Source organism: Centruroides sculpturatus, unplaced genomic scaffold (genome assembly GCF_000671375.1).
Source record: "Centruroides sculpturatus isolate CEXI.00-Female unplaced genomic scaffold, Cexi_2.0 scaffold452, whole genome shotgun sequence".
In the NCBI taxonomy this organism is placed as follows: domain Eukaryota; kingdom Metazoa; phylum Arthropoda; class Arachnida; order Scorpiones; family Buthidae; genus Centruroides; species Centruroides sculpturatus.
In genome coordinates, this window is record NW_019384638.1 from 79,382 (window position 1) to 101,949 (window position 22,568).

Sequence of the window (22,568 nt, forward strand, 5' to 3'; positions counted from 1 at the left end):
TAAGAAAATATTAAATATTAAAAAATACAGTATTTTTAAAGTTAAAATAAGATTAAACTAACGAAAACCAAAAGCAAAGTGATGGAGAGATAGGACGCGCTTGTATATTGATGACGTAATACACGTAACTGAGGAGCGAACGAAAAGAACCGAGTCGAATTAATTAAGTCGGAAAAAAGAAAGTGTGCATTATAATCGAGAAAATGCGAGTATTGTATTAATCTTTAAAATATTGGTGTTAAATCTGTCTTATAATATCATGACGACTCCTGTAAATCGGGTTATCCGATAAGAATAAAATACAATACCAATATAGCCCTATCATTGAAAAAATTCGCTTATTTTTGCTAGCCTCGAGTTTTGCTTAGTAGAAATGGCTAAAAAGTGCGCAAAATACGGTATTACAGCACTACCTGTATTGGACGACCATCTGTCTAAAAGACCAGTTTTTGAAGGAACCGTCGGTGGTCGCCATAGACAGGTTTTACTGTATAAAGAAATACGTATTATTATTTTACAACCTTTACATAAAATTTTCATTCGGAGTTATTTTCTATTAACAACATGTAAGATGTATCACATAGTAACTTTGTAATATAATACAGTACAGTACTTTCGTCTTCCGCATTTACTTCTTTAATTACAAATGAAAAGTAACTCAATGATTAAAATGACATTCCTAAATATCCAAACAAAATTAAGCAACTAATATGAAATCTAGAAAGAACGATGATAAAAAAATGAAAGAATAAACTTCTGAAATTTTATTGCAATGTTATTGTGTAACACTGTATACAATTGCATGTAATTTTTAAAACAGTTTATTTCAAATGAAAATAATGGTTAAAATCTATACTTTAATCATTACTTTTATTTAAAGCATTAAACTTTACAAAATTTTGAGAAAACATTTATTAAATAGAGTAAGAATTAAACAATTAGAATAAGAATACATATTTCAAAAAATTTGAGAAGGATTGCACTATTACAGAGAAACTTTCCAGGAAAAGAAAGTATACTTTGTGCTATTTTGAAAACTACAGCAAAGTTATGTATCAGTTTGGAAAATTATAACGGTAAAAAATAAATGATTTTGTATTTTGCGGTATTTCATATACGTACTGTACTTTAGTTAGGTTTAAAGTTTCATCATTGTGAAAATACGCAACGATCTAACTGCAACGTATTTTACGCAATGAAAAGTCTAGTATCGAATAATATATTAATTGACATGAGGCTATAGATCAGTTTAAAGTAAAATAACGAAAATCAATTACGTTCTGTAATAGAGAATGGATTATAATTGTTTAATTGCATAAACATGATTTATTTATAAATAGAGGCAATTACAATTATAGTCTTACATATTAGTTTTAAACCTACACGAAATGCGGAAATGATCATGACAAACTTATTGAGAAGCAATTTTAAAAAATTGCAGACCTATAAATTCCCACTATCATCCGTCTGTTCGTCTCGCTGTCTGTCTCTCTTTTCTTAATCTCAAGAATGGAATTAGACAAAAGATGAGACCAGATATGGAAATCTTAGAGGCAGGAGCAATTATTGATCGATCATTATCATTTCTGTTTTGAATGAGTTAAAATTATTAAAAAATTCTCTAGATGATTATTGGTTTGTTCTAATAAAATATTAAAATAGAAAAGATAACATTACAAAATTTTATTATCCCATTAATGTCTGGAATTTTATTTCATTTGTTTACAAAGCATGTCATGTTTTATCTCAATCAATATCTTATTTGTTAAGAAACATTGTCATAATTTTTTTTTAACTTAAAAGATACAATAATTAAGAAAAGATCTATATTTCCGGCCTCCCAATAACGGCCTCCTCTAACTAGCGACCATTTTTTCCAGGACTCATTTTTTGAAGAAAATTACACACAAAACAATTATCAACCAAACAAAGCCCCTCTCCGAACATCATATATCTTTTATGTTCCCATTAGTGGCCGTTGTTCAGAGGTTTTACCACAATTTAAACAAAAACTAGACTTTTTTAAGTCATAAATTAAAAAATTCCGTGACATAATTCATTGAATTTAAATTTATGATTTTTTGATTTTAATAATAATAAAGTTATAATATTATAATTGTAATAACTATATTATTTTAACAGTTATAATAAAGATTAAAGGTTTCAATGTAGATTAATAGAATTAATGTTTAATAATGCAAATTCGTTTCATATAATAAATAACATAAATTTTGAATTAAATAACATGTGAAATAAATTATACTTTACAATAAACCCCAATTGATAACATATGCCTACAGGTTTGAAATCAAATAATATTTTTTCCTTTTATATTTGGAATAATTTTGGCTTTTTAGTTATTTAAATTAATAAATTTGAAGCAACTTAATTTATATAACTTATTCCATATAATTAAAGTTATGATTTCAGATTTTTTTTTTATTAAAAATGTAAGTTATTATTATATATTATATCATAGCTTTTGCGTTATTTAAGCGAAGGATTTCGGAAATAGCAAAATCTTTGTAAGAAATAGTTTGAATTTTTCGAAAATAATCGAAAAAAATTGCAAAAATCATACGTATTATTTAAATAACTTTAGTTTTAATTTATAATAAGACGTTTTTATTCATTGTATAAAATTAAAAACAATTTATTACTTAGAATATATAGAAAAAGTATTATAATAAGTAAAAAGTGTTTAGTTGTAAATTCAATAAGCTAACTTGGGAATTTTGATGGTGAGTAGCTTGACGTAACATTTTTTAAATTTTTTTATTATATTCTTGTTAAATGTGTTTACGAAACAAATATACTATTTTATACAATAATGCTATAAATGAAAAATAGTTTTTGTAAAGTTTTGAATTTCCAAATGAAACAAAAGCTGGTATTTTTGATAAGTTTTCCATGAATCGAAAGTTAATTGTATAAGAAAGGAAATTAATTTTTAGTTTACAGTTATATAATGTATATTTTATGGTCATTTAAAAATAACCGTTACATAGCAAATGATTTTAATTATGAATAAACTATCAGAATTTGTTATATTTCGAGTGCTTATAACATATATTAAATGATCGAATTAAATAAATTTACAATCTAAATAACAAAAAAATCACTAGAGGGAAATAACTTTAACATAGTTTTTATAATAAATTATAATTTTTATAGCGTAAATAAATATTTAGATTTACTATATGAGTATTTAATCTTCAAACTAATATATGTATATCACAGTCCTGGTATATCAGATTCAATGCATACAATGTAGAATTTTAAAAAATTTTAAACATATATGAAAGCGCATGTTTTTAAATCAAAAAGGTCAAACTTTCAACCCTTAAATCCGGTTTTCCCTCTTTTGGGGCCAAGAATAATTTAAATGGGTGAGATTTTTCTTTTAGCTAATTATTTGAAATACTTTATTGATCAGGAATAGTTTGTTGGATATTTAATCAAAATTTCTGTTATTTAAACTAAAATTATGTTAAATAGATTCAATAGTTTATTTTTCAATATGTTTTGTTAATTTAATTAAATATATTTGCTTTAAAAATAATATTTTTTGCTATTTCATTGGCTGACGTTGGAGGCACGACTATGACGTGAGTCCACGTGTACCACTGCAGCATTTAAAAGCGCTTAAACCGGACGAAACAATTTATAACATATCCCCGCAGTCTAGACGTAATAATGGATAAAAAAGTGCCAGTAATTACTACATTAGATGAACTAATACATGAATTACATCGAGTTTTTGAAAGCGATAATGTAAATATCGAATATGTTCATGATATAATGACTTCTTATAAGAGTAATTCTAAGGAATGGATCAAATACGCAAAATTCGATAGACACAGGTTAGTTTTATATTATATATTCTATTTAAAATATAATATTTTTACTAATTTATAAAGTTTCAAAATCATTTTTTCTATTGATTCATTGTTGAAACTTATATCAGTAAATTAACATGAAACAGCATTATCAAAAATACAAATGAACTTTAAATTGAAAATTGTTTTTAAATATACATTTTTTAACTTAATAATATTTTTCTTTGGCATTAAATTTAATTACAATAAAATATTTCTATATTAAACAATTCAATAGAATTTTACATATCAATTTTAAATAATTTTAAAAATTTTATGAAAGAAGTATTCGTAATAACATCGAATGCTATTTAATATTATTATTAATTAGAAAATTCTAATATATGTGCTAAAATCTTAATTTTTGAAGTTTTTTTTATTTGTTTTTGTTATCATACGTGGACTGATCAATGAAAAATAAATGTACATTTTCCCACAATAACACAATAACATGAGATGATCTTGTTAATGTGACCTTGGAAATGTGAGGACGAACTGTTTATTGCCTAATATTAAATATTGTTTCCAAGTAGTTTAAATAGCTTTAATCTTATCACTATTGTTTTTGAATAATTGATTATTATGTTATCCAGATAACATTTTAAATAAAACACAAAAACCTTTTGTCTTAGATTAATATTCGTGTCAATGATTCATATTTTATTCTTTACATCTGCATTACTTCTTAATTTTGAATTTATTTAATATAAATGATATTAAGTAAATTGTTAATCTGCTTAATGTAATTAGATTACAGTTCAAAGTTTAATAGGGGATTTAGGAAAACAAATTCATCATCAGATTAAAACGAAAGTATCAGCGTTAACATTACAAACAAATCATTGATCTTTCAAGGAGAATGATAAAAGATAAATTTTTATAAACTAAAATTAAATAAATATTTAAAATATATTTTCCTATTTAATTAATTTACAACGTCAGCATAGTTTTTCGATAAATATTGTTTTCTTAACAATGCAAAGACAAAACAAATTTCAAGTAAAAAATATACATTTTTTTTATTATTATTATTTGCTAAGTACACATGAATTAAAAGATACAAAATAAAAAAATAGTTTTATGATTTCACGTAAACATTTTATTATTTATCGTTTAAAATTGATTAACAGATTAATACTGAAGAATTGCAAAAATTCTTGTTTTATCTTTTAAGATGTAAGCATTTGCATTCTTTTAATGATTATCAAATTATAAGAAAAAACTTCAATCAGTTTTGAAAATTAATATAATTTTTATATCAAATAAAATTTAATTTAGCCTAATTAATTTTCTCACTATTTATTTTGCGATAAATAAGGAAGTAACTAGAGTTTCCTGATTATGTTTATGAACTTTTTCCCCTTTTGTGCCGATATCAAAATGAAAAGTTCGTAATATTTAATGAAATTTAATAAAATTTACGAACTTCTCCTATTTAATAATGTGATAAATATTTATATTTTTATTTTTATAATAGAAATATGCTTGATAATATATCTTATGTGAATTTTATCTCCTGAGTAAGTATTCACCAAATTTTACTCATCTTACACAAAACTAAGACATTTTAATTAGATAATACTAAGGCCTATATTATTATTTTTTACATGTTTAGACTTATATGTAAATTGTATACGCAAATCTATCGGCATATTAAATTTATATATAGACGCTGGCGTATAAATATGTTAAATAAATATTGCAGCATTTAGATTCCAATAAACAATTTTATAAATAAAACTAGAACAATCGAGCTAAATATACTGCATAATAAAACATATTCGATAAGTTAATCGTATATTAATTATTATACGAAATAAAATAATTAATTCCAGAGGAAACTCTAAAAGTTTTAATTCAATTTCATTTAAACTTTAGAACTACTTTTAATATATAATAAAACCTCGCTATGTGGCCATCTGGCTTACATGGCCCCCATTAAATTTCCCTGTAAAACTGCAGACAATTTAATTTAAATTAAAATCCATCTTGATCCACTTAAGTGAAATGATCATTTCGTTTAAGTGGCCAAGATAGAAAGGTTGTAAAGTAACATTTATCCCCGTTTACGTGGCCAACAGAACAGGAAAATTCCGCATTTCTAAATTCAACCTATTGTTTAAAGCAGTGATAAACAACCTTTTCTGGATGTTGGCCGCAAGTGAACTTTGTAGGCTTGTAACGAGACGCACTCATTTATTTTTACGGAGTTGCAGGCTTTAAGTCTACTGAGTATTAACATACTCTGTAACCGTCAGTTCATTAGATTCTAAAATAATATATACTAATGATATGGAAACTAGTAATGTTTATAGTTGTAAATTCCTTGACTATTTAAACTGTGGGTGGAAATTGTAATCGGATGGAGATGTGAACAGTTACAATGTAACCATGTGACCTGTTACTATTATGTTGAATTTTAGATGTTTGATTTTTCCCTTTGTAAAGTTTTTTAATGTAAATATTAAGCTAAATTTTAAATATGGGTTTTCACATCTGTTGTAGGTGTCTGTATTTACATTGTTGTGGCTGACGAGGGTCTATCGAGGACCGAAATGCATTCCACTAATAAAATTCTTAATTTCTCAATGTAATCTCGATTACTTGGCTCCATCGCAGTTTGATAAGTCTCATATCTCTACCAACTGTTTAATTGAGATAATTATTAAATATACTAATATTTAGTTTATTCTGATTTTTTCACTGGTCAAGTTTACTTTGAATGTTCTTCGTCACGAATATCATCTTAATTAGGGTAGTGTAATGACATGAGACAGAAAACAAGAAAATAAAATGACGTTGCATATTATTGATTGAACCTCACAGACCGCAAACGGCCTGCTGACCGCGCATTGTTATGTCTGATTTAAAGCACTTTAAACAGAATTAAACTTTGTTTCTATATTTTTAAACAGTTTCCGAGGTTTATATTAAACATTTAACAGGATTCAGTGCAGTACTCTAATTACAATTTCGTATATCAATTTTTTTCATAAGTGACCATCTAACTTGTGGCCAGAAATTATAAACAATGAAGGTGATCATATAAGTGAGTTTTATTTTAATTGATTTTATCTAAAAGATTATAATTTTCGATGCATTTACAATTCTATTAGATCAAATATTATGAAATTATAAACATTATTTATTTCTAAAGGAGCAATGAATATTACTTATTCTGCAGGATATTCAGAAAATAATTTATTAAAAATTTTTACTTTTAATAATTAATAAGTAACTTATTTTGTTCAAAAATTATTTTATTTATTTAGACTACTATTTATATTTTAAAAAAATATTTCGGTTTATCAAAATTTATTAAGTAGTCCTTTTGTTTTTTAACCAAATAACAATTATTTAACATAAAATATGAAAATGCGATTAATAACAGAGTGCTAATGATTTGAACAATTAATATTTGAAACTTTTTTTTCTATAGCATAAAAAATGTATTTATTTTGTTTGAAAGAGAAATTAATATTAAGCAAATTGAATGTTGTAAACAACGTGGAAGGTCTCGTTTCTTTTATGTAAACGAAGATGAATCATTTTAAATGTAATTGTTATTAAATTAGCACGGCTCAATTATATGAATAATAAATAATGCAATTACGATATTATTTAATCTATGACTAAACAAAATCAATTTAATTGTTTATATATATAAATTTTGTATTTATTATTAAAATAATTGCATTTATGCTGCACTTAAAACAGAATTTGGAATATTTTTCGTAACATATCGCTCTGTTTACAAATATTTGCTTTTTATTCAGTAAACTTTAATTTGTTATATAAACTAAATCATTCCTAATTCAACTTATCAAAATCTAAAAATACACTATGGATAAATATTGTTTATTTTCTAAATCGTATAACATGTTTATCTACTTTAATACTGCTTTTATATTAATTGCCTGAGATTCAATATTATCTGTAACAATCTTTAGAATTACTGTAGAATAATTTAGTATATACGTTCCCAACCTGTTCTCTAGCGATCTTTAGGGGACCGAGGTGGTTAATATATCAACCTACCTCTCTGGGGTCCCAGGACCGTATTCGTAAGGTCAAAAAACTCCAGGAATTTTTCGGAGGATTGTCTGTCCCGAATATATCAGGCCCCTTCCTACAGCACCGGTTGCCTTCATTATGGTGCCCAAAATTTAGAAACTAAACTAAATAAGCATTTGCATTCTTTTAATGATTATCAAATTATAAGAAAAAACTTCAATCAGTTTTGAAAATTAATATAATTTTTATATCAAATAAAATTTAATTTAGCCTAATTAATTTTCTCACTATTTATTTTGCGATAAATAAGGAAGTAACTAGAGTTTCCTGATTATGTTTATGAACTTTTTCCCCTTTTGTGCCGATATCAAAATGAAAAGTTCGTAATATTTAATGAAATTTAATAAAATTTACGAACTTCTCCTATTTAATAATGTGATAAATATTTATATTTTTATTTTTATAATAGAAATATGCTTGATAATATATCTTATGTGAATTTTATCTCCTGAGTAAGTATTCACCAAATTTTACTCATCTTACACAAAACTAAGACATTTTAATTAGATAATACTAAGGCCTATATTATTATTTTTTACATGTTTAGACTTATATGTAAATTGTATACGCAAATCTATCGGCATATTAAATTTATATATAGACGCTGGCGTATAAATATGTTAAATAAATATTGCAGCATTTAGATTCCAATAAACAATTTTATAAATAAAACTAGAACAATCGAGCTAAATATACTGCATAATAAAACATATTCGATAAGTTAATCGTATATTAATTATTATACGAAATAAAATAATTAATTCCAGAGGAAACTCTAAAAGTTTTAATTCAATTTCATTTAAACTTTAGAACTACTTTTAATATATAATAAAACCTCGCTATGTGGCCATCTGGCTTACATGGCCCCCATTAAATTTCCCTGTAAAACTGCAGACAATTTAATTTAAATTAAAATCCATCTTGATCCACTTAAGTGAAATGATCATTTCGTTTAAGTGGCCAAGATAGAAAGGTTGTAAAGTAACATTTATCCCCGTTTACGTGGCCAACAGAACAGGAAAATTCCGCATTTCTAAATTCAACCTATTGTTTAAAGCAGTGATAAACAACCTTTTCTGGATGTTGGCCGCAAGTGAACTTTGTAGGCTTGTAACGAGACGCACTCATTTATTTTTACGGAGTTGCAGGCTTTAAGTCTACTGAGTATTAACATACTCTGTAACCGTNATCGTATAGTTATTTAAATTGAGCTTTTGATTGTTTCAGGTATACTCGGAATTTAGTAGATGCTGGAAATGGCAAATTCAATCTGATGATTTTAGCGTGGGCTGAAGGACAAGGCAGTAGTATTCACGATCATTCTGATTCTCACTGTTTTATGAAAGTATGTATACTATAACATATTTTGAAACATAGTTCTTGGTAAATTGTCATTCAGATTGCTTTATCAAAATGAATTTAAGCAAGAAAGTATAATATATTGAATACTAAATTGTTTAATTAACGTAACAATATTTTATCAATTTCATTCTGGCATAATGGATTCATTGCTAAATCATACATTAAATATAAATAAAACTGTTTTCATTGATATAGATTTTTGCATCCGGTTGATAAAATCTACTAAAATGAAAGTTTACTGCTTATTATTTCATCAATGTTTCTCCTTATCAAATACTTTTATTAGTTTTGTTCCGTGAAATTACTAATCGCACTTAAACTTTGTACATGTATCATTGCTTAATTTAATTTTTCACATAACTTAATTTGCAAATTGGCTACAATAAATAATTTCACAAATTTTTTTTTTTTAATGGCGTACTTGTTTGAAAGAAATACTACTATATTTTCAGATGAATTATCGAAATTGTTTAAAGATTTTAAATAAAAGTTAATTTATGACTATAAATAAGTTTAGAAAATAAACTAAAATTAAAGTAAAAAGTGATTAAATGAATATAAATTTAAACTTTTGTATTTCGAATATCATTATATTACTCGTATATTACTAATACGTATTTTCTATTAAAAATATAAATAAATCAATATATATATTGATATATATAATGAGTTATTTATATTTTTTTGTCTTACATTTGAATTAGAAAATTTTGAAAAAATAGCCTCTAAATAGATTTATTTTGATTTAAATATTTCATAAGTTCATATATATCAATGGTTAGTTTTAATTATGTTTAGAGACGACGTAATATGATTAAATTAAACATTACAACCGAATGAACTAATGATTACGAAACTTTAATTAGATAATATGCTCAAAGGCCTTCATAATATATTATTATGCCTGCATGCTGAAATACATGAATCTTCGTTGTAGCTTTGAAAAACACCTGCAACTAATAGGCCTAATCGTAATAGTTTGATAATTTTCAGGAACTGTAACAGAAATTTATAGATCTGAATAATCAGCAATGCGGAAATTTAAAATATACATCAGAATAAGTAAAAAAATTTTAAATTTTATTTGTGATTTTAGATTAGTGCTGTTACAAGACATTTCCAATGTATATTGTGTTTTTAATATATCTATTAAATTCATTAATGAAGTTTGAGTTTGCTATTGATTTACTAGTGATAAACAATTAATATAATAGCGGATTATTAATTAAAGATATTTAGAACATAAAAGAATATAATGTTTTTATTTGTTATCCATTCCGTGCTTAACTGAATGTCACGTGAAGAATTGCACATTATGAAGAAAATAGGCGATTAAAGTAAAAGTAAAATTAATATTATAAATATTTACACAGCTTTATCAGTTTATAGATGAAAATCTTAATTTTTTGATTAATTTTAATAAATATCAAACGAGTATAGAGTATAAGTTATCTATTTATGTAAATTCTATCGGCCCTGTTACCAAGGTTATATATTTTTTAATATTTTACAGAAAAAATTTTCGTAGTTATTAAAATATTAGATTTTGCAAATTAAATTTGATAAGTAATAATGTATATTCTAAGTATAATATGAAATGTTATTCTCTCACCTTAATTAAGATTGTCATGTAAAGGCCATTTACATGAAATTAATTACTTTGCATTTTTGCATTAAAATTATATATTATAAAAATTTGATCTCATTAAAATACTCAATTTGTAAAAGTATTCTAATTTTTTGATTCTTTAATCTAAACTTTTAGATTAATGAATCAAAAATGTTTAGATTAGAATTATTCATCTTATCTAAAAATTTTATTATATTTCGAAATATAATAGTAATAAAATTGATTACAGCAGATATGATATTTATCTTTGTTTAATTCAGAAAATTCAGTCATATTCAAACTAATAAAATAATGATTATTTAAAAAATTCATCTATAAAAATATTTCTTGCAAACAGATTAGAAAAAAAAATTTGTTAAATGCTAAAGTATTTAACGAATTAAAAATAACGAGTTAAAAATATCACAATAATGAGCAATTATTTATTGTGACATCGTCACAATGCCGGGCTGCAATTTTTAATTATATTTTTAATATATTAATCAAATTACGCTCCATTTCAAATTAGTACTGTAATGACTTGCCCCTGTACACCATACTTTTTCTGTTAGCAATTGAGTCATGCCTTTCACCTATATAACTCCTTTCAGGGGAAAACTTTTGAATTGAAATAACGTGATTTCGGGTTTGTATCGGAAGGTCACATATAGTTAATCTGGGATTCATGCTCCTATGGTTTTCATTTCTGGTCTCATGTTTTATCTGTCTAACTCCGTTCTCGAAATTTAGGAAAAACAGACGGACGACAGTGGGAAATTTATAAATCTACAATTTTTTTTTCAAATTGCAGTGCAATAATTTTAGAGCTTTAGATATTTTGAGAATTTGCATGGATATTTAGTATTTCATATAAATATTGATCATAAAATGATAATGATATTACTAATTTACTTGTTATAGATATAATAGCAATTCATACCATAACTTCAAACCATGAAACTTTTTAAAGGGATAAATGAAGAGATATTCTTTCATTATCATAATTATTGTTTAAATCAAGCTGATCGAGCTTATATCAGATAATTTACCGTACTTCTGAGTGAGACAGAACATAGTTTTTCGACACTCCTTAAAGAATTAATTATAAGGTTCCAACTTCCAAACTATCTTACCCTAGGTTAGAAGAGCTGATCCAGTGGGGGCAAATGACCTGTTTCTCCAACAGACACCCATTCTTCAGACATTAAATATAAACAAAAGGAATGGACATTATATTAAAGTAATAAGTTTAAGGTGCGTTTCAAATTTATACGGACACGAAAAAATTAAAGTGAAACCCAAATTGCTGCAATAAGTGACAAATGTTTTATGAAAAATAACATGGATTTACATGTTTCCACATTGCAAAATAAGAACTTTAATCAAGCATTAACATTTTGTCACTGAAAATAATATTTTTGAAAATTTTGTACAAAAAACTGTTACATATTTATCCGGAAAGGTTTCAAATTGCAAAGTTTTCTTACAATTTAATGGCTAATATAACCACCATTTAACTTAATTACATTAAATACTCTATTAGGCATTGTTTCAATTAGATTCTGAAGAAATTCAATCTTAAGTTTATCCCAACCATCTGAAATTGCTGCCTTCAAATCATGAATTGTGAAAAACTGCTTTCCATTGGCATAAACTGTACGAACCATCATCCCCAAAGATTTTCCATCGGATTCAGGTCAGGACATCTAGCAGGCCATGTCATCAGATTAATATTTATTTAAAACCACATTTTTGTTGATTTAGAGGTATGCACAGGAGCGTGATCTTGTTGAACGATCCAATTTGGTCCACAAATATTTAGTCCAGCTTCTAATAAATGATCTTCAAGCATGCCTCGATACTTCTCTGAATTCATTCTTTGAGTTATAAATGCTAAATCTGTGTTTCCATTGAATCCAAACGCACCCACACATGATCCCCCAACCATTTGGCGTTTTGAAAATATTTGTTTTTCAGTTTTCAAATCGTGCTAATAATACTTACAATCGTCTGGATCATCTAAGTTGAATTTTTTTTATCACTGAACAAAACTTCAATCCATTCTTTGGACCATGCCATGTGTTTTTCTGCTCAATCAAGTCTGTCACTTTTTGCTTTAATGAAAGTGGTGGCATTACAGCTTTTTTCTGAATTTTCTGAACGTTGGATATTTATTTAAAACTCTCCACACTGTTGTGCTGCTACAAGGCAAGTCTAATTTTTGTTTCATTTTTCTTACTGATGTTTGTTTTTTGGAGCAAACCATGATGATTTGTCTACAATCTCGAGGTGTAAGCTTGAGCTTTCGACCTGTCTTGAATTTTGGTACATCCTTGCCACGTCTTTTTGATAAATAATCACCAACAGTTGATTTTAGACAATTTACATATGCTGCAATTTCTCTTATTGACTTGCTTTGTGATTTATAGGCATCAAACTGCCCTTTTTCATTATCAGATAAATTCTTTGTTCTACCGATTATAGAACTTTGAACAACAAAAAAAATTTATATTACAATTAGTTATGTAAGCTAATTTGCTTATTTCAATGCTTGAAACTAAACAAGTTTTTATTTAAGGCATAACATGAGTGACTTTTATTTTTAAAAAAACATTTGTCACTTAATGCAGCAAATTTGGGTTTCACTTTAATTTTTTCGTGTCCGTATAAATTTGAAACGCACCTTATTTAAAACAATAATAGTAATAATAAATATTTTTTTATTACATAAAGAGTTGAGTTAATATGCAACATATTGAATATTTTACTGAATAATCACTGTATAAACAATTTAGACAACATTACGCTTCATAAATTATACCGGCATAAACAAAAGACAAACGGGGAAAATACGTTCTGTGCAAAGCCTTAAAGTACAAAAGAAAAAAGTTTTAAATTTGAAATTACAGGTATTTATTTATAATTCTATTCTGTTCAAAATTTTTATATTATATTTTAAAATAGAAATTATCGTAAGGTTAATCTTTTTTATAAAGATCAGATTAATTAGANATTTTTGGACTTTTCAATTGCTTGTATAATAAAATTTAAAATTCTTAAAGAATGATCATTAAAATAACATAAATATTTAATAAATACAGTTAAGAATTATTGACTTTTTAAATAAACTCAATAGTAATATTTTCTTTCTGCTACAGTTGCTTCTAATTGGTCTATTTATTTTTAATTTTGAATACCGGTATACAGTATTATAATTTCATAAGAGTATAATAGTGTATTCGGCATGCAGATGAATTTAATGTTAATAGTAAAAGCACAAATTTATGTAAAAAAAAATATTATAACTTACAGATTAGTTTGAATTCATCATGTTAAATATAGCCTTTTATACGGAAAATACAGTATTTAAAATTTCTGTGGCATACTTTGTTAACTTTAAACCATTGCTTCTCAAACTGTTTAGTAATAATCTAATTTAAAATGTTTTATGGTCTTTAAATATATTAGTTTATTATATAATTTTATATTTATGTGAAGTGTTTTAGTAATTAATTAATATTTACAACGTAAACAAATACAAACGAATAATGAGCAATCCTCAGAACGTAGTCCATCTGGCTGCTTCCAATAATGGACAAGAAAAAAGGCTTTCTTAATACCCATACGACGGAAAGAGGCAAAAAATAATTTTAAAAAAATTGAAGTGAGAAAAATTAACGCTTTTAATTCATAAGAAACGGATTTTCGTTATATCGTTATTTTTAAAATTAAATTGAATGCACAGAAATTAAAACACCTTAATTTGTTGCCGAGAAATATATTTGAAAAACAAACGTTTTCAACCTGATTAACAGGCCATCATCAGGTCTAAAAACGAAAATGGAACAGATACGTTCCATGTATACGTTTGTTTTTCAAATATATTTCTCGGCAACAAATTAAGGTGTTTTAATTTCTGTGTGTAATTTTTGCTGAGCACTTTTGATGTTAAATTGAATGCATTAAAACAAAAAATTTGAAATTTTTTACAAAGTATTTAAATGTGTTTCCGGCCTCCTAGTTTGAAAAGCATTGCTTTAAACGTATAAAACGCTTTACGATATGTGAACGTTAGTAGTGTAATTAATTTCGAATGATTTTGTTGTTGATTGTAGAATTAAAGTAAAAATATCAAAAACTAAAAAAATATAAAAGAGAATAAAATAAAAAAAATAAAGAAATCGGTGCTACGAAATTTTCATAATTTTAGGCGAAACGAAAACCATATGTAACTGTTAAAGCATCGTTAAATGATATGAATGAAAATAAGCAAATATATTTTTTTTAATAATGGAAAGGATAGTTTTATATATCGAAACAAGTTATATTCGATTATAACTTATAAATATTTTGATAATAATTAAAAATACTACTTTTGTCAACATTTTTGTATCTAATATATAATCGAGACGGGTTGATGATAATAATAATAATAATAAGCGCAGAGCCCAAACGGTTAGGAGTTGAAAGTTGAAATTTGGTACACAGATAAGGTACGTCATGAAAACGCACAATTTCGAAAACGAGGAATTTCGAAAACGGATTTTTCGAAATTCCTCCCCACGGGGGAGAGGGACAGGATTAAGGCTTAAACACTTCCATCAACAATGGAAGTGCTAAGTAACAATGGAAGTGTTAAGTAACAATGGAAGTTTTAAGTAACAATAAAAGTTTTAAGTAACAATGGAAGTGTCAACAATGGAAGTGTTACGTAACAATGGAATTGTTAAGAGAAATCGACGTGCAAGACGCAGATGCAGTTTTTTTTCGTTTTTGCGGGAAATGAACATATTTTTAGACCCATCTAAAAATTCTCTAATTAGTCTGGAAACAAGAGGACCCAATTCTTGCATTCTGTGAAAACGGGTAAGGTTGACTGTAACGTAATAATCTTTATCTTAGTTATCGTTACTTTTGCCCGAGCAACGCCGGGCCCACCTGCTAGTTATACATAACTATGAACATTTTTCTAAATTATTGTGTTTACAGTGATTGAGAAAACTATTATTGATTGTTATATATAATGATCCATACAAAAACCTCTCATATTACAAAATTACGCCAAGTAAAAATTTAAGACAATTTAGACGACGATCAAAATTTTTCTTAGCAGTTTTTCTTTGGGAAGCTTGGCGTTTGGAGGCAAAACGTAGAAGACAATAAAACAGGTAAAAAAAACTTGTGGATATCGCTTCCAAGATCCAAGCTTGTCGTTACCAAAAAAAAAACTTCTAAGAAAAATTTTGACTGTGGTCTAAATTGGCATACATTTTTACTTGCCGTAGTTTTTTACATCTCAGATGTATTTTTAATTCGATATCAATTGTTTTTGTTTAATAATTGTATTATTACGGCATGACATAAGACGATGACATACAATTCGGAAGGCACTCGGCGATTGAACGCGTCGCCGACCGACGCTTTCGATACGTCGCGTCGTTTAGAAAAGTCGTTATAAAAAGTTTTAATTAATACAAATTTGAGCTTTTGTAATTCTGAGTAACATTTTGAATAAATTCATTTGCTTCCATGCAGTTTTATCCTTATAAGCTTGAAATTAAGCCGTAAAACTGAATTAGCTCTATAGAAACCTCCGTAAACTTTAACCTATCGACCCGGACGTTTGTCGAGCACCTCGCTGATAACGAGAAAAGCTTAAGTTTAAAATTTGAGCTTTCTAGACACAGTAGTTTTTTATCTACGAGCATCTGTAGTGCAGATAAAGAAGAAGAAAATGCAGCTTTTTTGAAAATTTTTGGACTTTTCAATTGCTTATATTTCGGCAACCGTTTTATAATAAATCTTGGATTTTGCACACTACCTAAGAAAACAATTACCTTTCGAACGAGATATTCGGAATTACTTCAGCTGTTTGGGAAACGGAGAAATCGACCCCGAAAATCTGCAACTCTGATTCCTGTGTATATAGTAAGTCAGTAACTATTTTACTTGGCAGGGAGTCACTGCCGTGACTCCTGATTCTCCTTATGCATCAATAGGTGAACATGAAGATGATAACAGAACAGTAGATAATAAATGAGGATGATCTGGAAACTAAGTCTGATTGTAACCTTTTCGGTTATGCACGCAATCTTTTGCAGATGGCTACTTGATGTTACTACAGAAAAATCCTTTTCCACATATTCCCGAAAATGGAAGCAGCTAAATATAAACATTTTATTTATTCTTTTTTTGCGTTAGAACCCTATTTAATTCTTTTATTAACTTACGGTTGAGAATTTGTAAATCAAGTTTGTTAATTTTATACGAATTTTCTACGACTTTAAAAATTTGTATAAAATTAACGAATCCGATTTTCAAAATTCTGAAGCGTATGTTAATAGAACTAAATAGAATTTTACACAAAAATCTGTGTTGAATCTATCTGCTTTTGCTTTCGGGAATTTTTGGAAAAGGATTTTTTATAGAAAAAGCATTAAATATTAACGTCATCTGCAGGAAATCGCGTGCATAACAAAGAAGTTGAAATCAATCTTAACACTTGTTCATTTAAGTAAATTATTGTTTTCCAAGTTGAAGGATAATACAAAACTTACAGAAGTTAATGTAAAATTAGTAATCTTATCTGGAGATTCTTTCAACAATGATAATAAACAGGGTAATTCACTCGGAACTGAACACTTATTATGCAGAACACCTCGGTATGAAATGAAAATACGAGCGTGAAACATGAACAAAACGATTCTTTATTTCATGACGAAGCAGTTCATCAAGGTGTTTTTCATTATGCAAAACATGTGATTCTGCAGCCATGACGTATTGAATAAAGTAAGTGTTTAGTTCCGAGTGAATGAATGACCCTGTAATATTATTTCATTATTATTTCAATACCAAAATAATACTACTGTATGTTGTGATTTTACGTTTTAATTTTATATGTAGCTACTTTATATGCACGTTTCAATAACAGAATTTGTTATATTTAAGTTTAAATTAAAATTATATAAAAATTTACTACATATTTTTATCTTTATAATATTTTCTATTTTGATTTTATGAATATTTTATCATAAATAATAAATCATTCAACACCTGATGCTGAGAAAACGTTTATTAAAGAAACATTAACGTTTTCGACCTAATATGATAGGCCATCTTCAGATGCAAACGTTAATGTTTCTTTAATAAACGTTTTCTCAGCATCAGGTATTGGATAATTTATTATTTAAGGAGCTGATTAAGATATTTGGTGAACTTTTTATCTTCATTTACTTTTTATAAATAAAAAACATTTCAATACAAATCATATAAAGTTATTTTTATATTATAATTTTTAATGCAATATTTATTAAATTTTCAAGTTTTAATTATTTTAAATAGATTTTGGATGGAAAATTGTTAGAAAGTAAATTTCAATGGCCACAGGATTCAGAGAATTCGGAAATGGTTTGTTCGGGAGAAACCGAATTAAAACTAAACGAGGTTGCTTACATCAATGGTAATTTTATATTTGAAATAATTGATCAAAATGTAAATATAATTATCCTTTTAATCATTGTTTCTTTTAATGTTTCAGATAGCATCGGTTTGCATCGTGTGGAAAATCCTAGTCATTCAGAAGTAGCAGTTAGTCTTCACTTATATTGTCCTCCTTTTGATAAGTGTCAAATGTTCGATCCTAGAACTGGACATAAAACACAATGCACTGTTACTTTCTGGTCTAAATATGGAGAAAGAACACCTTTCGTAAGAATCCTTCGATCTTACTTTTATCATTTAACAAAACTGTCAAATTAAATCGCCGAATGATATTTGTCTATTTAAAGATTTGCTATTTTCATTCTTTGAATCTTATTAACTGCCTGAGTTTAAGATAATAAATTTTAAAGATATGGAACAGACAGAAAAATTCCGTATCAACAAAATAAAATTAACATTTTATTACGTTAAAGAATTTAATAACTTGGGCTAAATTAGGACAGAAATTAGGAAATAAAATTTAAATAGCTTCATTTTACATGCTAGATAAACCATTGTAACATAAAATTTTATTACATTGTCGTTTGTATAGTTGTAATATATCTTTATGCCAAAGAAGGGTATATGATTTTCGATAAGCAATGATTATAAAATTAGATATGTGGGAAGAATATTCATAGTTTAGTTTAATAAAAAAAATCATTAATTCAACATGCGAACAACTTTATAAAATAGTAGAGATAATAATATTTTTATAATTTTCAAAATATTGCATTATAGTTATACTAGTAGCCTGGGACGCCCCCTAGTGGACGTTCTTTAAAAATTTCCATGAGTCACGGTTTCTTTAACTTTTTTGTTCCTATCAATATGTTCTACAGCTCTATTAAAATCCGAATGGTAAGATTTACCATCCGAATGAAGAGGTGGCGACCCTCCCAAACCGTAGACCCCTGTACTAACAATAAAGTCAAAGGAACCATACCCCTACTCGCGACCCTTCGAGAGATATACCCCTGAAATAATAAATTCCTATTACAAATATACTGAATTATTTATATTGTTATATTGACCAAATAATAATTTATTGGCTGAATGAATAATAAAAATTTATATTGTTAATTTAAATAAGAATTAAAATTGTTAATTCGAATGTTTTAAATATGACACACGATAGGGGCGCCTCTAGTGTCCGTTATCAAAAGGTTGCGGGACAGACGGACAGACGGATATCCGTTGAATGGGTTATATATGTTACCGCTAAAGCTCGGAAACTCGTTAATCTGCAGATTAACTAGCGTGATCCGTTAAAGTTGCTAAAATTGTTCTATTTCTCAAATTACCTAGGTAATGTGCAGATTATCTAGGTAATCTGCAAATTACCTACTAGGCACTCGGTAAAGTGAAAATAAGATCTTTGCTGAAACAACAGCAACGTTTCTGTACGCTTAAATTAACATAATGTTCTTTATTTAATTTTCGATATCTAAAGAATCAAGTTAATACAATCAAACAATCAACAAATTAGTTGANCTGACTTTGTAAACGATTTCAGCTATTTTTAGTTTATTTGTTTGTTCTTTTTGGTCTTGTGATCTTGTTCACTTGAAATGGTGGTAATAAAATTAATTAATAAGTAAATTTATTTTCATATTTTTCAAACAAACTTTCAATTAATGCATGGTAAAGAAATACTTTCTTTTACTCGTTAATATTTAACATGATATTTTCCATAAGCATATTTACGATATTATTTTTAACACTCTTGATGGATAAACATTTCATAAGTTCTTTCTAAATTTTCTGTCTTCTTTACTAGAGGTTCATGTCAAATTTTTTACATCATAAAAATATGATAGCATCGAATTACTGTCGAAATGGAGAGAATAGAAAATTTCACAATACTAGAAGGGAGATTTATCAGTTGTTTACGCATGAAATAGGCATTATTTATCATTTTCAAGAAATTGCTGTATTTCTTCTTGTCCTAGTGGAATGGAGTAGCCTACGTACAATTTCCTAATTAAAATAATAACAACAACAATAATTCCAAAAATGAGTCCCCACTAGACTTTTTGTAATTTTATATCACGCAACCAATAGACATAAAATTATAAAGTGATAAGTTAGTTGCTGAATTGTGTGGGGCACAATTCTTTTCATTCTGTTTCAAGCTTAATAGGTGTTGTGCTATTTGTCGAAAATTTCTGAAATTTCGCAAGGAGATTTGTTATTTACAAGGATTGATGTTAAATTTGAGTGATTAAAGGTCCAGGGATGGAGAGATAGATAATGGGGTCGTGTCTCATATCTCCAGTAGAGTTGGATTTAATTAATGCAGATTTTACTCGTTATTAAGATTTACAACATTTTTATAAAAAGTAAACAAGATTTTTTATTAACTTAATTTTGTTGAATTTATCGACCATTCCTGTTATGAAGCGAAAAGTTTACTTGAGAAAAGTGTACTTGGCGATGTCATTAATTGATGTTGTTCGAACTGCCTTACAAAAAGCCTTAAATCTTAAACATTTACGTATTACAGATTTAAGGGATAATCCGCCTCGCTAAGTATACTCCTCGCAAGGAAACTTTGATTACTCTGTATAAAAACTTAAAAAATATATAGATAATTTTACATTTTCATAGTTTCTTATACATTTTCTTCTTTACAGGAATTGACAAAATCAAACAATGTAATAAATAATCAACTTGAAGTTTGTGAAAACAACTGAATATTTTCTGATTCATATTTTTTACTTTTCAGTACTTTTTTTATAGAGATTTACTTAGAAATAAAGTATTCCTTTCTGACTTTTGTTTTTTATATTGTTTATATACATAATACGCGTTTTATTAATATATAAAAAATATTATTTTTCATTAAAATATATGAGACTTTTATTAATGCATTTATACAAATATATTAGGCCCTCGATTTAACGGACGAAAAATTTTTGTTCTGAAGTAAAAATTCAGAATTATTTAAAATATTTGTTAGGTTCAAAAACTGAAAATGCTTATTGAGCAAAAAAAAATCGACCACAAAGCAAAATTCGGGTCGAGATTCTTTTAATAATCAACCAAAACGCAATCTGGCAATGTGAAAATGACACAATGCTTTGTGGATGCTTATTAATGCTTAATGCAGACTGGACCAAATTTGATAAAAATATCTGTGCAAAAATACGTAACAAATTTCTTTATTATTTCGAATAAATTAAATTCTAATCTACATTGAAAATTATACGAAAGTAAAACAGTTAATATCATTAACTTATTAGAGGTGTAAGCTTTAAATTTCTAAGACATAAACTTCTATTTATCATTATTTTTTTTACTAATATTAATACAAAAATTTGTTTTCAGTTGGTCTCTTCGGGGAGCATCATTAAAAATACAATAAATTTGCAATTAATTGACAAAATGACTTGCGAATAAATTTCTGTTCTATACATGATGCAATTTTCTGTTACGCAGTCTCTCATTTTCTATTCGATATAATATCGGAAGCATGTGTGGGAGTCTCATTTCTTCGTTTTGTATAGTATCTATAGCGAACAATGCTTTTTGCAACACACTATTGAGGATTCTTGAACTAAACTGAACCAAAGAAACACACTATCAGGATTACTGTAAATGCTAAGAAGACATCTGATATGATAAAGTTATTCAAAATCATTTTGAAGACAAGGTGATGAAGATTGTCATCTGAAATATTTTGTCGACTTTTTCAAAAAGAAAACACCACATTAAAGAGAAACTTCTGACGAATATTGTGAAGACGGATAACACTTGGCCATTCATAGGGTAGATCTGAACACGCATATTAATTATGTTGTGATCAGAAAACGATATTCTTGTCATTCTAACATTATACAATTTGATCTATTACTGTCTTCATCGGGCAAATACTTTTATCATCTGACGATTAGAGTGGAGAATAGCAGCAGAGCAGTCCGCAAAAAAAACAAAAAAAAAATTTACTTGATGAAACTGATTTGAAAAGGCTTTCGAAACGTGCTGAGCAGCCACGGGATTCAGTTGTAATCGGATGTGCTATTCACACGAATTTTACTGGTAATAAACAAAAATAAAGTTGCTTGAGAAACTCTGCTTTTTTTATAGTGAGTCGCCCTTTCATCTCTGGTTGATACAAAAAGTCACAGTAAGCGAAAAAGTAATCTGGAGAATAACTTTTTATT

General features: G+C 26.9%; 1 protein-coding gene across 1 annotated transcript; it reads left to right on the forward strand.

The window, feature by feature from the left end:
• The first annotated feature begins 3,655 nt into the window (after positions 1 to 3,655).
• LOC111625899 (cysteine dioxygenase type 1-like) lies at positions 3,656 to 21,177 on the forward strand. The gene is made up of 5 exons (XM_023369157.1): positions 3,656 to 3,863; positions 9,180 to 9,297; positions 18,265 to 18,382; positions 18,461 to 18,630; positions 21,039 to 21,177. Exons 1-5 carry the CDS (start codon positions 3,697 to 3,699, stop codon positions 21,096 to 21,098), a joined length of 633 nt encoding a protein of 210 aa, XP_023224925.1. The 5' UTR covers positions 3,656 to 3,696; the 3' UTR covers positions 21,099 to 21,177.
• Positions 21,178 to 22,568: the final 1,391 nt, after the last annotated feature.

What these genes read in the sequence shown, in the direction of transcription:
- LOC111625899 (XM_023369157.1), top strand. Translation starts at nt 3,697, where the DNA reads ATGGATAAAAAAGTGCCAGTAATTACTACATTAGATGAACTAATACAT. An exon ending in ATTCTCACTGTTTTATGAAA is followed by an intron (nt 9,298 to 18,264) that starts GTATGTATACTA and finishes TATTTTAAATAG; the next exon opens with ATTTTGGATGGAAAATTGTT. An exon ending in ATGGAGAAAGAACACCTTTC is followed by an intron (nt 18,631 to 21,038) that starts GTAAGAATCCTT and finishes TCTTCTTTACAG; the next exon opens with GAATTGACAAAATCAAACAA.